General features: G+C 49.7%; 1 protein-coding gene across 3 annotated transcripts in view; it reads left to right on the forward strand.

Moving 5' to 3' along the window:
- SMARCA4 (SWI/SNF related, matrix associated, actin dependent regulator of chromatin, subfamily a, member 4) overlaps positions 1 to 12,886 on the forward strand; it is a 100,977-nt gene that overhangs the window by 30,728 nt on the left and 57,363 nt on the right. For all 3 annotated transcript variants that reach the window (XM_025365715.1, XM_025365717.1, XM_025365716.1), the window contains 5 exons: positions 1,754 to 1,927; positions 3,149 to 3,316; positions 3,430 to 3,480; positions 10,839 to 10,969; positions 11,151 to 11,208. In XM_025365715.1, coding sequence (XP_025221500.1) covers positions 1,754 to 1,927; positions 3,149 to 3,316; positions 3,430 to 3,480; positions 10,839 to 10,969; positions 11,151 to 11,208 — 582 coding nt within the window. The remainder of the gene's footprint in view (positions 1 to 1,753; positions 1,928 to 3,148; positions 3,317 to 3,429; positions 3,481 to 10,838; positions 10,970 to 11,150; positions 11,209 to 12,886) is intronic.

Below are 12,886 nucleotides of genomic sequence, written 5' to 3' on the forward strand. Positions count from 1 at the left end.
CCCAGGCTGGAGTGCAGTGGTGCGATCTCGGCTCACCACAACCTCTGCCTCCTGGGTTCAAGCGATTTTCCTGCCTCAGCTCCCCAAGTAGCTGGGACTACAGGCACTTGCCACCATGCCTGGCTAATTTTTTGTATTTTTAGTAGAGACGAGATTTCACTATGTTGGCCAGGCTGCTGGTCTCAAACTGTTGACCTTGTGATCTGTCTGCCTTGGCCTCCCAAAGTGCTGGGATTACAGCCGTGAGCCATTGCTTCTGGCCGCCAGCGTTTTTATATATGTTATTTCAGCCTTTTTACTTGTATATTAATACAATGTTAAATTGCTGTTTTTTTATTTTTTCTAAAATTTTGCTGTCTTTTTTTTGAGTCAGAATCTCATTCTGTCGCCCAAGCTGGAGTGCAGTGGCGTGATCTCCACTCACTGCAGCCTCCTCCTCCTGGAATCAGGCGATTCTCCTGCCTCAGCCACCTGAGCAGCTGGGATTACAGGCATGCGCCATCACACCTGGCTAATTTTTGTGTTTTTAGTGGAGATGGGGATTCACCCCGTTGGCCAGGCTGGTCTTGAACTCCTGACCTCAAGTGATCCGCCTGCCTCGGCCTCCCAAAGTGCTGGAATTATAGGCGTGAGCTGCTGCTCTTGGCCACATTGCTTTCTTTGTTTTTAAGTATCACGGAAACATGACTTTTGATGTCCACACTGTATTCCATTTCAGTGGGTCCAGGATCTGATCATTTATGTCAACTTTTTCTTGTTTGAGGACATGCAACATATTTCAACTTTTGAAAATTAAAAATCATGCTAGGACAGGAATTTTTGGCTTGAACATTTTGGGACTGGTCTCTGGTATTTCCTTAAAGTAAATTTGTAGTGATGGAATAAGTTGGAGGGAGGGTTGGAAACATATTTGAGACGTTTCATATCCATGCTACGCTGCCCTGCAAGTCGACTGCCCTGTGTGCCCACCTGCTGTGTTCGAGGGCCTTTCCCACCCACAGTTGCCATTGCTGAGTTTTATCATCAGAGAAACCCAACCGCAACAGGCAAAGGGCGTTTTTTGTGTATTATATTTATTTTTTTTGAGATAGAGTCTCGCTCTGTCACCCAGGCTGAAGTACAGTGGCGTAATCTCGGCCCACTGCAACCTCTGCGTCCCGGATTCAAGCGATTCCCCTGTCTTGGCCTCCTAAGTAGCAGGGATTACAGGCATGCGCCACTACACCTGGGTGATATTTTTTATGTTTGTAGTAGAGATGGGGATTCGCCATATTGGCTGGGGTGGTCTCGAACTCCTGACCTCAGGCATTCTGCCCTCCTTGGCCTCCCAAAGTGATATTCTAGGTTGTTTTTTTTTTTTCTTTTTTGAGACAGAGTCTCGTTCTGTTGCCAAGGCTGGAGCACAGTGGCACAATCTTGGCTCACTGTAAGCTCCACCTCCCGGTTCACGCCATTCTCCTGCCTCAGCCTCCCGAGTAGCTGGGACTACAGGCGCCCGCCACCATGCCCGGCTAATTTTTTTTTTTTTTTTTTAATCATTTTTAGTAGAGACAGGGTGTTAGCCACCGTGTTAGCCAGGATGGTCTCAATCTCCTGACCTCGTGATCCACCCACCTTGGCCTCCCAAAGTGCTGGGATTACAGGCGTGAGCCACCACACCTGGGCAGTATTCTAGGTTTTAAACAAGCCTTGAGGAGAACGTGTCCGCCGTGCTGCTGAGGGGTCAGCCTTCTCTTTTGCGCATTCTCTACAGGAATACCTCAATAGCATTCTCCAGCATGCCAAGGATTTCAAGGAATATCACAGATCGGTCACAGGCAAAATCCAGAAGCTAACCAAGGCAGTGGCCACGTACCATGCCAACACGGAGCGGGAGCAGAAGAAAGAGAATGAGCGGATCGAGAAGGAGCGCATGCGGAGGCTCATGGTATGGTCCCGCCTTCTTGACATGCACCTTTCCACACATGTGGCTGGTACTGCAGGTTCCAGGGGTCGCTCCCCAGGGTCACACCAAGGCATTTCAAAGCTCGGAGTTAGAAGTGGGGCGAAGGAAAGAGCAGGCGCGGGCTTGGGAGTCAGTCCTGGGCTCGGATCTTTGCTGATCCCTCTGATCATCAGAGTGACTGTGTGACCTCAGACCACTTTGCTGCCTCCTCTGCCTTCACTGGAAAACGGAGGTGGTGCCCCCTCCCCTCATTCTGTGAGAGCCACAGGTGGTGCGATCCAGACCCCCCACCCCTAGGATAAACATCTCTGACCATTTATTTGTGGCTGAGTCGCTGGTTGGACAGATATTGGGAGCACATTCTGAGCCAGGTGCTGCTCTGTGTATGGGGGACACAGAAGGGAGCACGACACGGCCTCTGTCCTCGTAGGTTGTGCTTGAGGGGCAGATACACGAATGAAGCAAACAGAGTAGTGGATGGTGACAGCTGCAGTGAGGAGGGTGAAGCGGAATGGAAGGGGAGGGATAGGGTAGTAAGTGAAGGCTTCGGAACAGAGGCCCAAAGGGTGGCCCTGATGCACAAATGCAGAGACCCAGGAGAGGAGTCCCAGGCAGCACGGAACAAAGGTCGAGGTGGCAGGCAGCCGTATGCCAGGGACAGCCGGTAGCCCTGGGCTCCCAGCACAGCATCGTGTGAGGTGGGAGGTGAGGTCAGAGCTCACAGGGGCAGGTGGGGCGTGGGACCTTTCAGGCCATTGGGAGGACTGTGGGTTGAATTCTGATCGTGAATGAGAGCCTCACCCGGGAGGGTTTTGGCTGTAGGTGATGTGATCTGATGTCTTCTTAGAAAGGTGAGGGGCTGCTGTAGGAGTTGGTGGGAGGGATGCACCTTGGACTTTGTGGAGAGAAGGCTTTGGGTTTGGGGTGTGTTTCGTGAACAAAGTGGATAGGACTGGCTCATGGCCTCTGTAACTGGCTCCTGGCGGGACCATCTGCTTAGCAGGTGCCTTTGGAACCTAGCCCTTGGTAGGTTTTGAGGAAATAGTTCCTGAACAGGGAGTCGATTGCTGTGTGAAGGGTCAGTGACGCGGCACCCCCATGAGCCATGTACGCCCTCAGTGCGCCTCTGGGTTGACTGGCCATGGGTGCCCACAGACGTGCACAGTGTGCCACCACATTGCAGTAACCCCCATGCTTTTGTAGGCTGAAGATGAGGAGGGGTACCGCAAGCTCATCGACCAGAAGAAGGACAAGCGCCTGGCCTACCTCTTGCAACAGACAGATGAGTACGTGGCTAACCTCACAGAGCTGGTGCGGCAGCACAAGGCCGCCCAGGTCGCCAAGGAGAAAAAGAAGAAAAAGAAAAAGAAGGTGTGCTGGGCCTGGTGTGGCGCCTGCCGCGGGTGGGATGGGAGCGGCCGTCTTCGCGTGTGTGGCCTCAGCCTGGCGGGTCAGAGCCTGACTGTGTCTCTCTCTATTTCCAGAAGGCAGAAAATGCAGAAGGACAGACGCCTGCCATCGGGCCGGATGGTGAGGTGAGGAAGCAGGGCTTCTTTTGGAGGTACCATCCCAGCCCTGAGGCGCTGGTCTGTTTCAGACTTTAAAACCTATGTTCTTTTAAAATTATGAACAATGATATATGATGATGGTGAGAATCCTGGGGTGTCCTCTGACCCCCATCCCACTCGCCCCTTCATCCCACACGTTGTTTTCTTCCAGACCTTTTTCTATGCATGTGCCGCAGGATTCATCTTTCAGGTTTTACTTTATTGTAACGTCTGACTTACAGGAGTGGTGCGAGAACCGTCCCGAGATGTCCTGTGTGTTCTTTACCCAGAGTCTCCATTTTCACGTTTTGTATTTTGTTTTGTTTCTTTGAGACAGGGTCTGTCTGTCACCCAGGCTGGACTGCAGTGGCGCATGGCTCATTGCAGCCTCGACCTCCTGGGCTCAAGTGATCCTACCCTTCTGAGTAGCTGGGACTACAGGCATGCCCCACCACACCCAGCTAAGTTTTTTTTTTTTTTTTTTTGAGATAGAGTTTCGCTCTTTTGCCCAGTCTAGAGTGAAGTGGCGCAATCTTGGCTCACTGCAGCCTCTACCCCGCGAGTTCGAGCAATTCTGCCTCAGCCTCCTGAGTAGCTGGGATTACAGGCATCCACCACCATGCCCGGCTAATTTTATTTTTATCTTTATTTTTATTTAGATGGAGTCTCGTTCTGTCACCCAGGCTGGAGTGCAGTGGCATGATCTCTGCTCACTGCAAGCTCTGCCTCCTGGGTTCACACTATACTCCTGCCTCAGCCTGCCGAGTAGCTGGGACTACAGGCGCCCGCTACCACGCCCGGCTAATTTTTTGGCTTTTAGTAGAGACAGGGTTTCACCATGTTAGCCAGGATGGTCTCAATATCCTGCCCTCGTGATCCACCTGCCTTGGCCTCCGAACGTGCTGGGATTACAGGCTTGAGCCACCGTGCCCAGCCAGTTTTTGTCTTTTTAGTAGAGACGGCGGTTTCACCATGTTGGCCAGGCTGGTCTTGAACTCCTGACCTCAGGTGATCCACCCGCCTCGGCCTCCAAAAGTGCCAGGATTACAGGCATGAGCCACTGTGCCTGGCCTGATTTTTTTAAATTTATTTTTTATAGAGATGGGGTTTCCCTATGTTTTTCAGGCTGGTCTCCAATTCCTGAGCTCAGGCATTCTCCTGCCTCAGCCTCCCAAAGTGTTAGGATTATGGGTCCCCGCACCTGGCCTTCACATGTGTTTCTACCTAAACTCTTTGAGAGTCAAATTCAGACATGACAGTGCTTTACCTCTATGTATTTCTTTTTTTTTTTTTTTTTTGGAGATGGAGTCTTGCTCTGCCACCCGGGCTGGAGTGCAGTGGCCAGATCTCAGCTCACTGCAAGCTCCGCCTCCTGGGTTTACGCCATTCTCCTGCCTCAGCCTCCCGAGTAGCTGGGACTACCCGCGCTCGCCACCTTGCCCAGCTAGTTTTTTTGTATTTTTTTGTAGAGATGGGGTTTCACTGTGTTAACCAGGATGGTCTCGATCTCCTGACCTCGTGATCCTCCCGTCTCGGCCTCCCAAAGTGCTGGGATTACAGGCTTGAGCCACCGCGCCCGACCACCTCTATGTATTTCTGTATCTACTTCCTGAAGACAAGTTTGCTCCTGCACACTGTGCCGAGGTGACAGAAGCAGGAGGTGAACGTTGGTACAGCACTGTTTCCAGTCTGCAGGCCTTTATATAAGGTTTGGCCAGTTTTTCCAGTTGTCTTCACAGCAGCAGAAAACTCCAGGTCACATTTAGTGGAGGTCCCTTTAGTCAGCTTTGATCTTAAAGAGCTCCGTGTGTGTGTGTGTGTTTTGCAGAGATGGGGTCTCACGTTGCCCAGGCTGGTCCTGAACTCCTGGGCTGGAGTGATCCACCTCAGCCTTCCAAAGGCTGTGATTATAGGCGTGAGCCACCACACTTGGCTTCAGGCCAGATATGTCAGCCAGTGGCCCTGGATTTTGGTTTGTCTGATGTTCCTTGTGGTTAGAGTCAGGTTATGTGTCTCTGGCAGGCAGACCCAACTTGGCCCTGGGTACCTCTCAGGGCATCACGTCACGAGTGCATGGCAGAGGTTTGCAAATAAGGTCACTGGTGATGCTGACTTTGAACCCCTGCCAAGGGATCTCCACTGTCCAGTTTCTGTTGTTTTCTTTTGTAATCAGTAAGTAGCCTGTAGGAAGACACTTGAGACTCTGTAACTATGTTGTAACTCCTCAGAATTCCAGCTACTCCTTTTAGTATCTTTTTTTTTTTTTTTTTTTGCCTGTATCAGTTTTTGCTGTGACAGCTACAGGATGGTGACTTTTAGTTCCATCATTCTTTCTGCATTGATTTATTTGTTTTTCTATACTAGGTAAAGCTTTCTCTTTGGTCCTGTTAGACCTGTGGCCATGGTCTGCCAACCCCGGGTGTAGACTTATGGATTCTTGTTTAGTTGAATGAGTGGATTCTGATCCTTTAAAATGATTTCTTTTGGCTATTTAGCTTTAGCCAGTAGAAGCCCCTTGACATTGGCTCCTGTTCGCTTTTGGCATGTGCCCACCATTCCTGGATCACTTCCTTCCTCACCAGGTTTTTCTTCTGCTTTCCCTGCCTGAGTTCCCTGGACCCAGCTCTTCCCCCGGGGAGTCCTGATTCCTTTTTTTTTTTTTTTTCCCAAGAAAAGGTCTCCCTGCATCACCCAGGCTGGAGTATGCAGTGGTACGATCATTGCTCACTGTAGTCTCAACCTCCTGGACTGAAGTGATCCTCCCACCTCAGCCTCCTGAGTATCTGAGGCTACAGGCACATGCCACCATGCTTGGCTAAGTGTTCTGTATTTTTTTTGTAGAGACAGGGTTTCACCATGTTGCCCAGGCTTGTCTCAAACTCCTCAGCTCAAGCGATCTACCTGCCTTGGCCTCCCAAAGTGCTAGGATTACAGACGTGAGCCACTGTGCCCAGCTATATTTCCTTTTATTACAGAAGAATATTTACATGCCAAGATCTGACTTTGGGGGTGCTCCTTGCTAGTGGGCCATCACTGCTTCTAGGAGCCGGATCTGGGAAATAGATGTATGTACACTTAATCTGTCTGCGTTGCTGCTTGAATATGTTAAAAATCGTGGCTGGGCATGGTGGCTCGTGCCTGTATTCCCAGTACTTTGGGAGGCCAAAATGGAAGGACCACTTGAACCCAGGAGTTCGAGACCATCGTGGGCAATATGGCAAAACCTTGTCCTCTATAAAAATTTTAAAAATTAGCTGGGTGTAGTGGCATGTACCTGTTGCCTCAGCTACTCGGGAGGCTGAGGTGGGAGGATCCCTTGAGTCCAAGAGTTTGAGGCTGCGGTGAGCTGTGATCTCACCATTTCTCTCCAGCCTGGTCAAGACAGTGAGACACTGTCTCCCACACAAAGAATCTTGAGGTTGTGTTGACACCTCCAGTTCTAATCCAACAGCACAGGGTTGATTGTCATCCTTTCCCCTTTCCTTAATTCTAAAATCAGGAACCTGATTTCCATGAACAGTAATAGACTGACTTACCTGCTCCATTCTAGAATACACAGAAAGTACGTTCCAAAGTGCTAACGGACACCTCTATGCAGAAGTTTCCTAGCTAGAGTTCAGTACTTATAGAGTTCCTCCACTCCAGGGTATGTGTTCCAAATATGGTATTCAGAAGTTACTGGGGCCAGGTGCAGTGACTCACGCCTGTAATCCCAGCACTTTGGGAGGCCAAGGTGGGCAGATCACCTAAGGTCAAGAGTTCAAGACCAGCCTGGCCAACGTAGTGAAACCTCGTCTCTGCTAAAAATACAAAAAATTAGCCAGGTGTGGTGGCGCGCCCCTGTAGTCCCAGCTACTTGGGAGGCTGAGGCAGGAGAATCGGTTGAACCTGGAAGGTGGAGGTTGCAGTGAGCCAGGTTCGCAGCTACTGCACTCCAGCCTGGGTGACAGAGTGAGATTCTGTCTCAAAAAAAAAAAAAAAGAGGCCGGGCGCGGTGGCTCAAGCCTGTAATCCCAGCACTTTGGGAGGCCGAGACGGGCGGATCACGAGGTCAGGAGATCGAGACCATCCTGGCTAACACGGTGAAACCCCGTCTCTACTAAAAAATACAAAAAAAAAAAACTAGCCGGGTGAGGTGGTGGGCGCCTGTAGTCCCAGCTACTCAGGAGGCTGAGGCAGGAGAATGGCGTAAACCTAGGAGGCGGAGCTTGCAGTGAGCTGAGATCCGGCCACTGCACTCCAGCCTGGGCGACAGAGCGAGACTCCGTCTCAAAAAAAAAAAAAAAAGAATTACTTAGGGTCAGGCGTGGTGGCTCATGCCTGTAAACTTAGCAGTTTGGGATGCTGAGGTGTGTGGATCACGTGAGCCCAGGAGTTTGAAACCAGCCTGAGCAACATGGTGAAACCTCATCTTTACAAAAAATTAGCCAGGCTTGGTGCGCACGCTTGTAGTCCCACCTACATGAGAGACTGAGGCAGGAGGATAACTTAGCCCAGGAGGTCCAGGCTACAGTACATTGTGTTTGTACCACTGCATTCCAGCCTAGGGGGCTTTTTATTATTACTTGAGACAGGGTCTCTCTCTGTCAGCCAGTTCTGTCTCACAGTTCTGGAGCCATCTGGAATACTCAAGAAAAAAGTCATGGGCCAGGCGCAGTGGCTCACGCCTGTAATCCCAGCACTTTGGGAGGCCGCGGCAGGCGGATCACGAGGTCAGGAGTTCGAGACCAGTCTGGCCAGTATGGTGAAACCCTGTCTCTACTAAAAATACAAAAATTAGCCGATGGTGGTGGCGGACTCCTGTAGTCCCAGCTACTGAGAGGCGGAGGCAAGAGAATTGCTTAAATTCGGGAGGCGGATCACGCCACCGCACTCCAGCCTAGACGACAGAGTGAGATTCTGTCTCAAAAAAAAAGAAGTCATGAAATGGGAATGTGCATGAAGTGGAAGCTTGTGCTGAACCCTGCTGTGGCTGCCTGTCCCGTGGAGTATTGAGAACAGGCACCGGCACTTGCTGCTGCTTGTGAGTTTTCCTTGTTCTCAGCCAGTGGTACTCAGCCTCTGCTGTATGTTCTCGTCACCTGGGGAGCTCTCTATTTTTATTATTACTATTATTTGAGACAGGGTCTCTCTGTTGTCCAGGCTGGAGTCCAGTGGTGAGGTCATGGCTCACTGCAGCCTCGACGTCCTGGGTTCAAGTGATCCTCTGGGGACGTTTTTCTGAGTAGTAGCTGGGCGTGAAGGCATGTGCCTGGCGTTGCAGCTGCTCAGGAGGCTGAGGTGGGAAGATTGCTTTAGTCCGGGAGTTCAAGACCAGCCTGGGCAACATAGGGAGACTCTGTCTCTCCAAAAAATAAAATAATTACCTGGGCATGGTGTTGTACACTTGAGGTCCCAGCTGCTTGGGAACCAGAGGTAGGCGAATCACTTGAGCCCAGGGCTTTGAGGCTGTGATCACACCTGTGAAAAAGCATGGTACTGAGCCCATCTCCAAAAAATAAAAAGTAAATTAAAAATTTAAAAAAGCAGGCCGGGCCTGGTGGCTCACGCCTGTAATCCCAGCATTTTGGGAGGCCGAGGAGGGTGGATCATGAGGTCAGGAGATTGAGACCACGGTGAAACTCCATCTCTACTAAAAATACACAAAATTAGCCGGGCACGGTGGCAGGCGCCTGTAGTCCCAGCTACTCCGGAGGCTGAGGCAGGAGAATGGCGTGAACCCAGGAGGAGGAGCTTGCAGTGAGCTGAGATCGCGCCACTGCACTCCAGTCTGGGTGACAAAGCGAGACTCCGTCTCAAAAAAAAAAAAAAGCAAGGATGCCCAAGCCTCACTCCAGAGCAGTTCAATCAGAATTTTGGGTGTCGGGGAGGCATGCAGCAATCGGCACCTTTGACCACTCCTCCCAGTGATCCCAGAGAGGTTGTGGAGTTGAAAGTCCTTGATTGAGGCAGCCTACAGAGCCCATTGTTGGGGTAAGAGGTTGCTGTGACCCTCTGTGGTGGCTGCTCTGTGGGTGAGCTTTTAGCGCATGGAGACTGATATCCCTCTGCTGTGTGGACAGCGGTGACACTATGAGGGCAGCAGTTTTGCAGGTAGTTATAAATTCCTGCAAGATGGAAACCAAAATTTAAACCAAGAACTTTATCCCCTTCTTGGGAGTTTTCTGTAGGAAATGTACAAGAATCAATGAGGGAGAAAATGTTTATCCATTGAATCTCAACAGGAGGAGTTTCATATTTGTTGCTAAGAGGAATTATTTTTGAAATATTTCAGTTAGCTTTTTAACAAAAAAGAATGAGGACCCTTGATGAAGTCTACAAATAGAGTATAAGTGGGAGAAAAAAAAAATCAAGGTCCAAAAAATGTAAATTAATATAGCCATTAGTGTAAAAAACAGGGAGAAAGTGGAAACGTCTAACTCTTTGTTTCTTATCCATGGAATTCATCTGGAAGGATGGACAGGAAACTGATACCAGTGGACAACTGTGAAGAGAAAACTTAGGCTGGAGGACAGGAGAAGGGGGAGAGCCCACATTATACTATTCAGTTTTCGTTAAAAAGATAAAAATGGGCCTTAGGAGGCCGAGGTGAGCAGATCATGAGGTCAGGAGATTGAGACCATCCTGGCTAACACAGTGAAACCCCATCTCTACTAAAAATACAAAAAATTAGCCAGGCTTGGTGATGGGCTCCTGTAGTCCCAGCTACTCAGAAGGCTGAGGCAGGAGAATGGCGTGAACCTGGGAGGCAGAGTTTGCAGTGAGCCAAGATCGCGGCACTGCACTGCAGCCTGGGCGACAGAGTGAGACTCCGTCTCCAAAAAAAAAATGGCCCGAGCATAGTGGCTCACCCCTGGAATCCCAGCACTTTGGGAGGCCAAGGTGGGTGGATCACATGAGGTCAGGAGTTTGAGACCAGCCCGGCCTGAATTTTCAAATGTGAATGTCTGGACTATTTGAAAATTGCAGTGTATATGTCAGTTAACTTGAAGAAACAGGTGTTGGGAGGCTGAGGCAGAGAATTGCTTTAACCCAGGAGGCAGAGGTTGTAGTGAGCCGAGATCATGCCACTGTACTCTAGCCTGGGCGACAGAGCTACACTCTGTCTCAAAAAAAAGAGAAAGAAAGGAAAAAAAAGAAACAAGTGTCACTTAGCCAAGACTCATGGATTATATATTTTTACTGGATTACTGAGTATACAGTTTGCCCATTTTCACCACCACTGGCCATGTTTGCCTGCCCTTTTCTGTGCAGACAGTTGAGTGGGTGCTTCCCACCTTGGCCTCTGTAAGCCTTTGGTCTGGAGGCCCTGCAACCTCAATGTCGCACGGATGACTCTTTTTCAGCCTCTGGACGAGACCAGCCAGATGAGCGACCTCCCGGTGAAGGTGATCCATGTGGAGAGCGGGAAGATCCTCACGGGCACAGATGCCCCCAAAGCCGGGCAGCTGGAGGCCTGGCTCGAGATGAACCCGGGGTGAGTTGGGTCTTGCGTTCCAGATGCAGTGGGGATCTAAGTCCTCGGTGGGCCTTATTCCAGGGAGGTGGCAGCTGGGGGCAGTTTTACTTCTGTTTGGATCCTTGGCAGGTTTGGTAGGGAAAGTGCATTCTGCTGGTTCTGAGCAGATTTACATGAAAGGCCTTATATTTTTTTCTAGGTATGAAGTAGCTCCGAGGTCTGATAGTGAAGAAAGTGGCTCGGAAGAAGAGGAAGAGGTAAGAATGCATTTCCTGGCTTTCAAGGCTCTCAGTGTCCACTGGCAGTGACTTCCACCCTGTGTGCCATGAGACCCTCCCCTGCCCTGTCTGGGCATCTTGTGGGGCAGAGAACAGCTGGGGCCCAGGCCTGGCTGAAGTCGGTGCTTTAGAGCTGTGCTATCCAATAGGGCAACTTCTGGCGACGTGTGACCGTTTCCATTTTAAATTAAATCATTCACATTACGTAAAATTTAAGACTCATTTTCTCTTTCATACTGACTGCATTTCAGGTGCTTGGCATCCCTTCTCCGGGAATGGTCTACCTCATTTGCCTGTTTCTTTTTTTTTTTGAGATGGAGTCTTGCTCTGTTGCCCAGGCTGGAGTGCAGGGGTGCAATCTCACCTCACTGCAACCTCCGCCTCCCAGGTTCAAGCGATTCTCCTGCCTCAGCCTCCTGAGTAGCTGGGACTACAGGCACCTGCCACCACTTCCACCTAATTTTTTTATGTTTAGTAGAGATAGGGTTTCATCATATTGGCCAGATTGGTCTCGAACTCCCGACCTCAAGTGATCCACCTGCTTCAGCCTCCCAAAGTGCTGGGATTACAGACATGAACCTCCACATCCGACTTGTGATTTTTTTGTTGTTGTTTTGAAATGAAGACTTGCTGTGTTGCCCAGGCTGGAGTGCAATGGCGTGATATTGGCTCACTGCAGCCTCCACCTCCCGTATTCAAGCGATTCTCCTGCCTCAGCCTCTCTGGTAGCTGGGACTTCAGGCACCTGCCACCATGCCTGGCTAATTTTTGTATTTTTAGTAGAGACAGGGTTACACCATGTTGGTCAGGCTGGTCTTGAACTCCTGACTGGTGTTTTTTTTTATTTTTTGAGACAGAGTCTCACTCTATAGCCCAGGCTAGAGTGCAGTGGCACAGTCTCACTCACTGCAACCTCTACCTCCCAGGTTCAGGTGATTCTCCCACCTCAGCCTCCTGAGTAGCTGGGATTACAGGCACACACCACCATGCGCGGTTAATTTTTAAAGTATTTTTAGTAGAGATGGGGTTCCACCATGTTGGCCAGGCTGGTCTCGAACTGCTGACCTCAAGTGATCCACCCACCTGGGCCTCCCAAAGTATTGGGATTACAGGTGTGAACCAGTGCACCCGTCTTCCAGTGGTATTTCTTGTTTTAAGGTCTGTTCTGTCTTAGAGTAGTCACTCTGGCCCTCTTATGGTTATTGTTTGCATGGTACATCTTTTTCCCTTCTTTTACTTCTTTTATTTTCAGTCTGTTTCTTTGAATCTACGACAGCATATGGGTTTTGCATTTTCAGCTGGTATGACAGTGACTGCTTTTTGACTGAGTTTCTAAGACCATTTACATTTACTGTAATTTCTGATATGATTGGACTTACACTTGCTGTTTCTTTTCTGTGCCTTCAGTTTTTGTTCCTCCTTTACTGCCTTCTTTTGTGTTTAATGGCTTTTTTTCTAGATTTTTATTTTTATAATGCCTTTTTTTTTTTTTTTCTCAGACAGTCTCGCTCTATCGCCCAGGCTGGAGTGCAGTGGAGCAATCTCAGCTCACTGCAATCTCTGCCTCCCGGGTTCAAGCAATTCTCCTGCCTCAGCCTCCGGGGACTACAGGTGCCTGTCACCACACCAGCTAATTTTTTTTTTTTTTGTAGTTTTG

Source organism: Theropithecus gelada, chromosome 19 (genome assembly GCF_003255815.1).
Source record: "Theropithecus gelada isolate Dixy chromosome 19, Tgel_1.0, whole genome shotgun sequence".
Taxonomy (NCBI): Eukaryota; Metazoa; Chordata; class Mammalia; order Primates; family Cercopithecidae; genus Theropithecus; species Theropithecus gelada.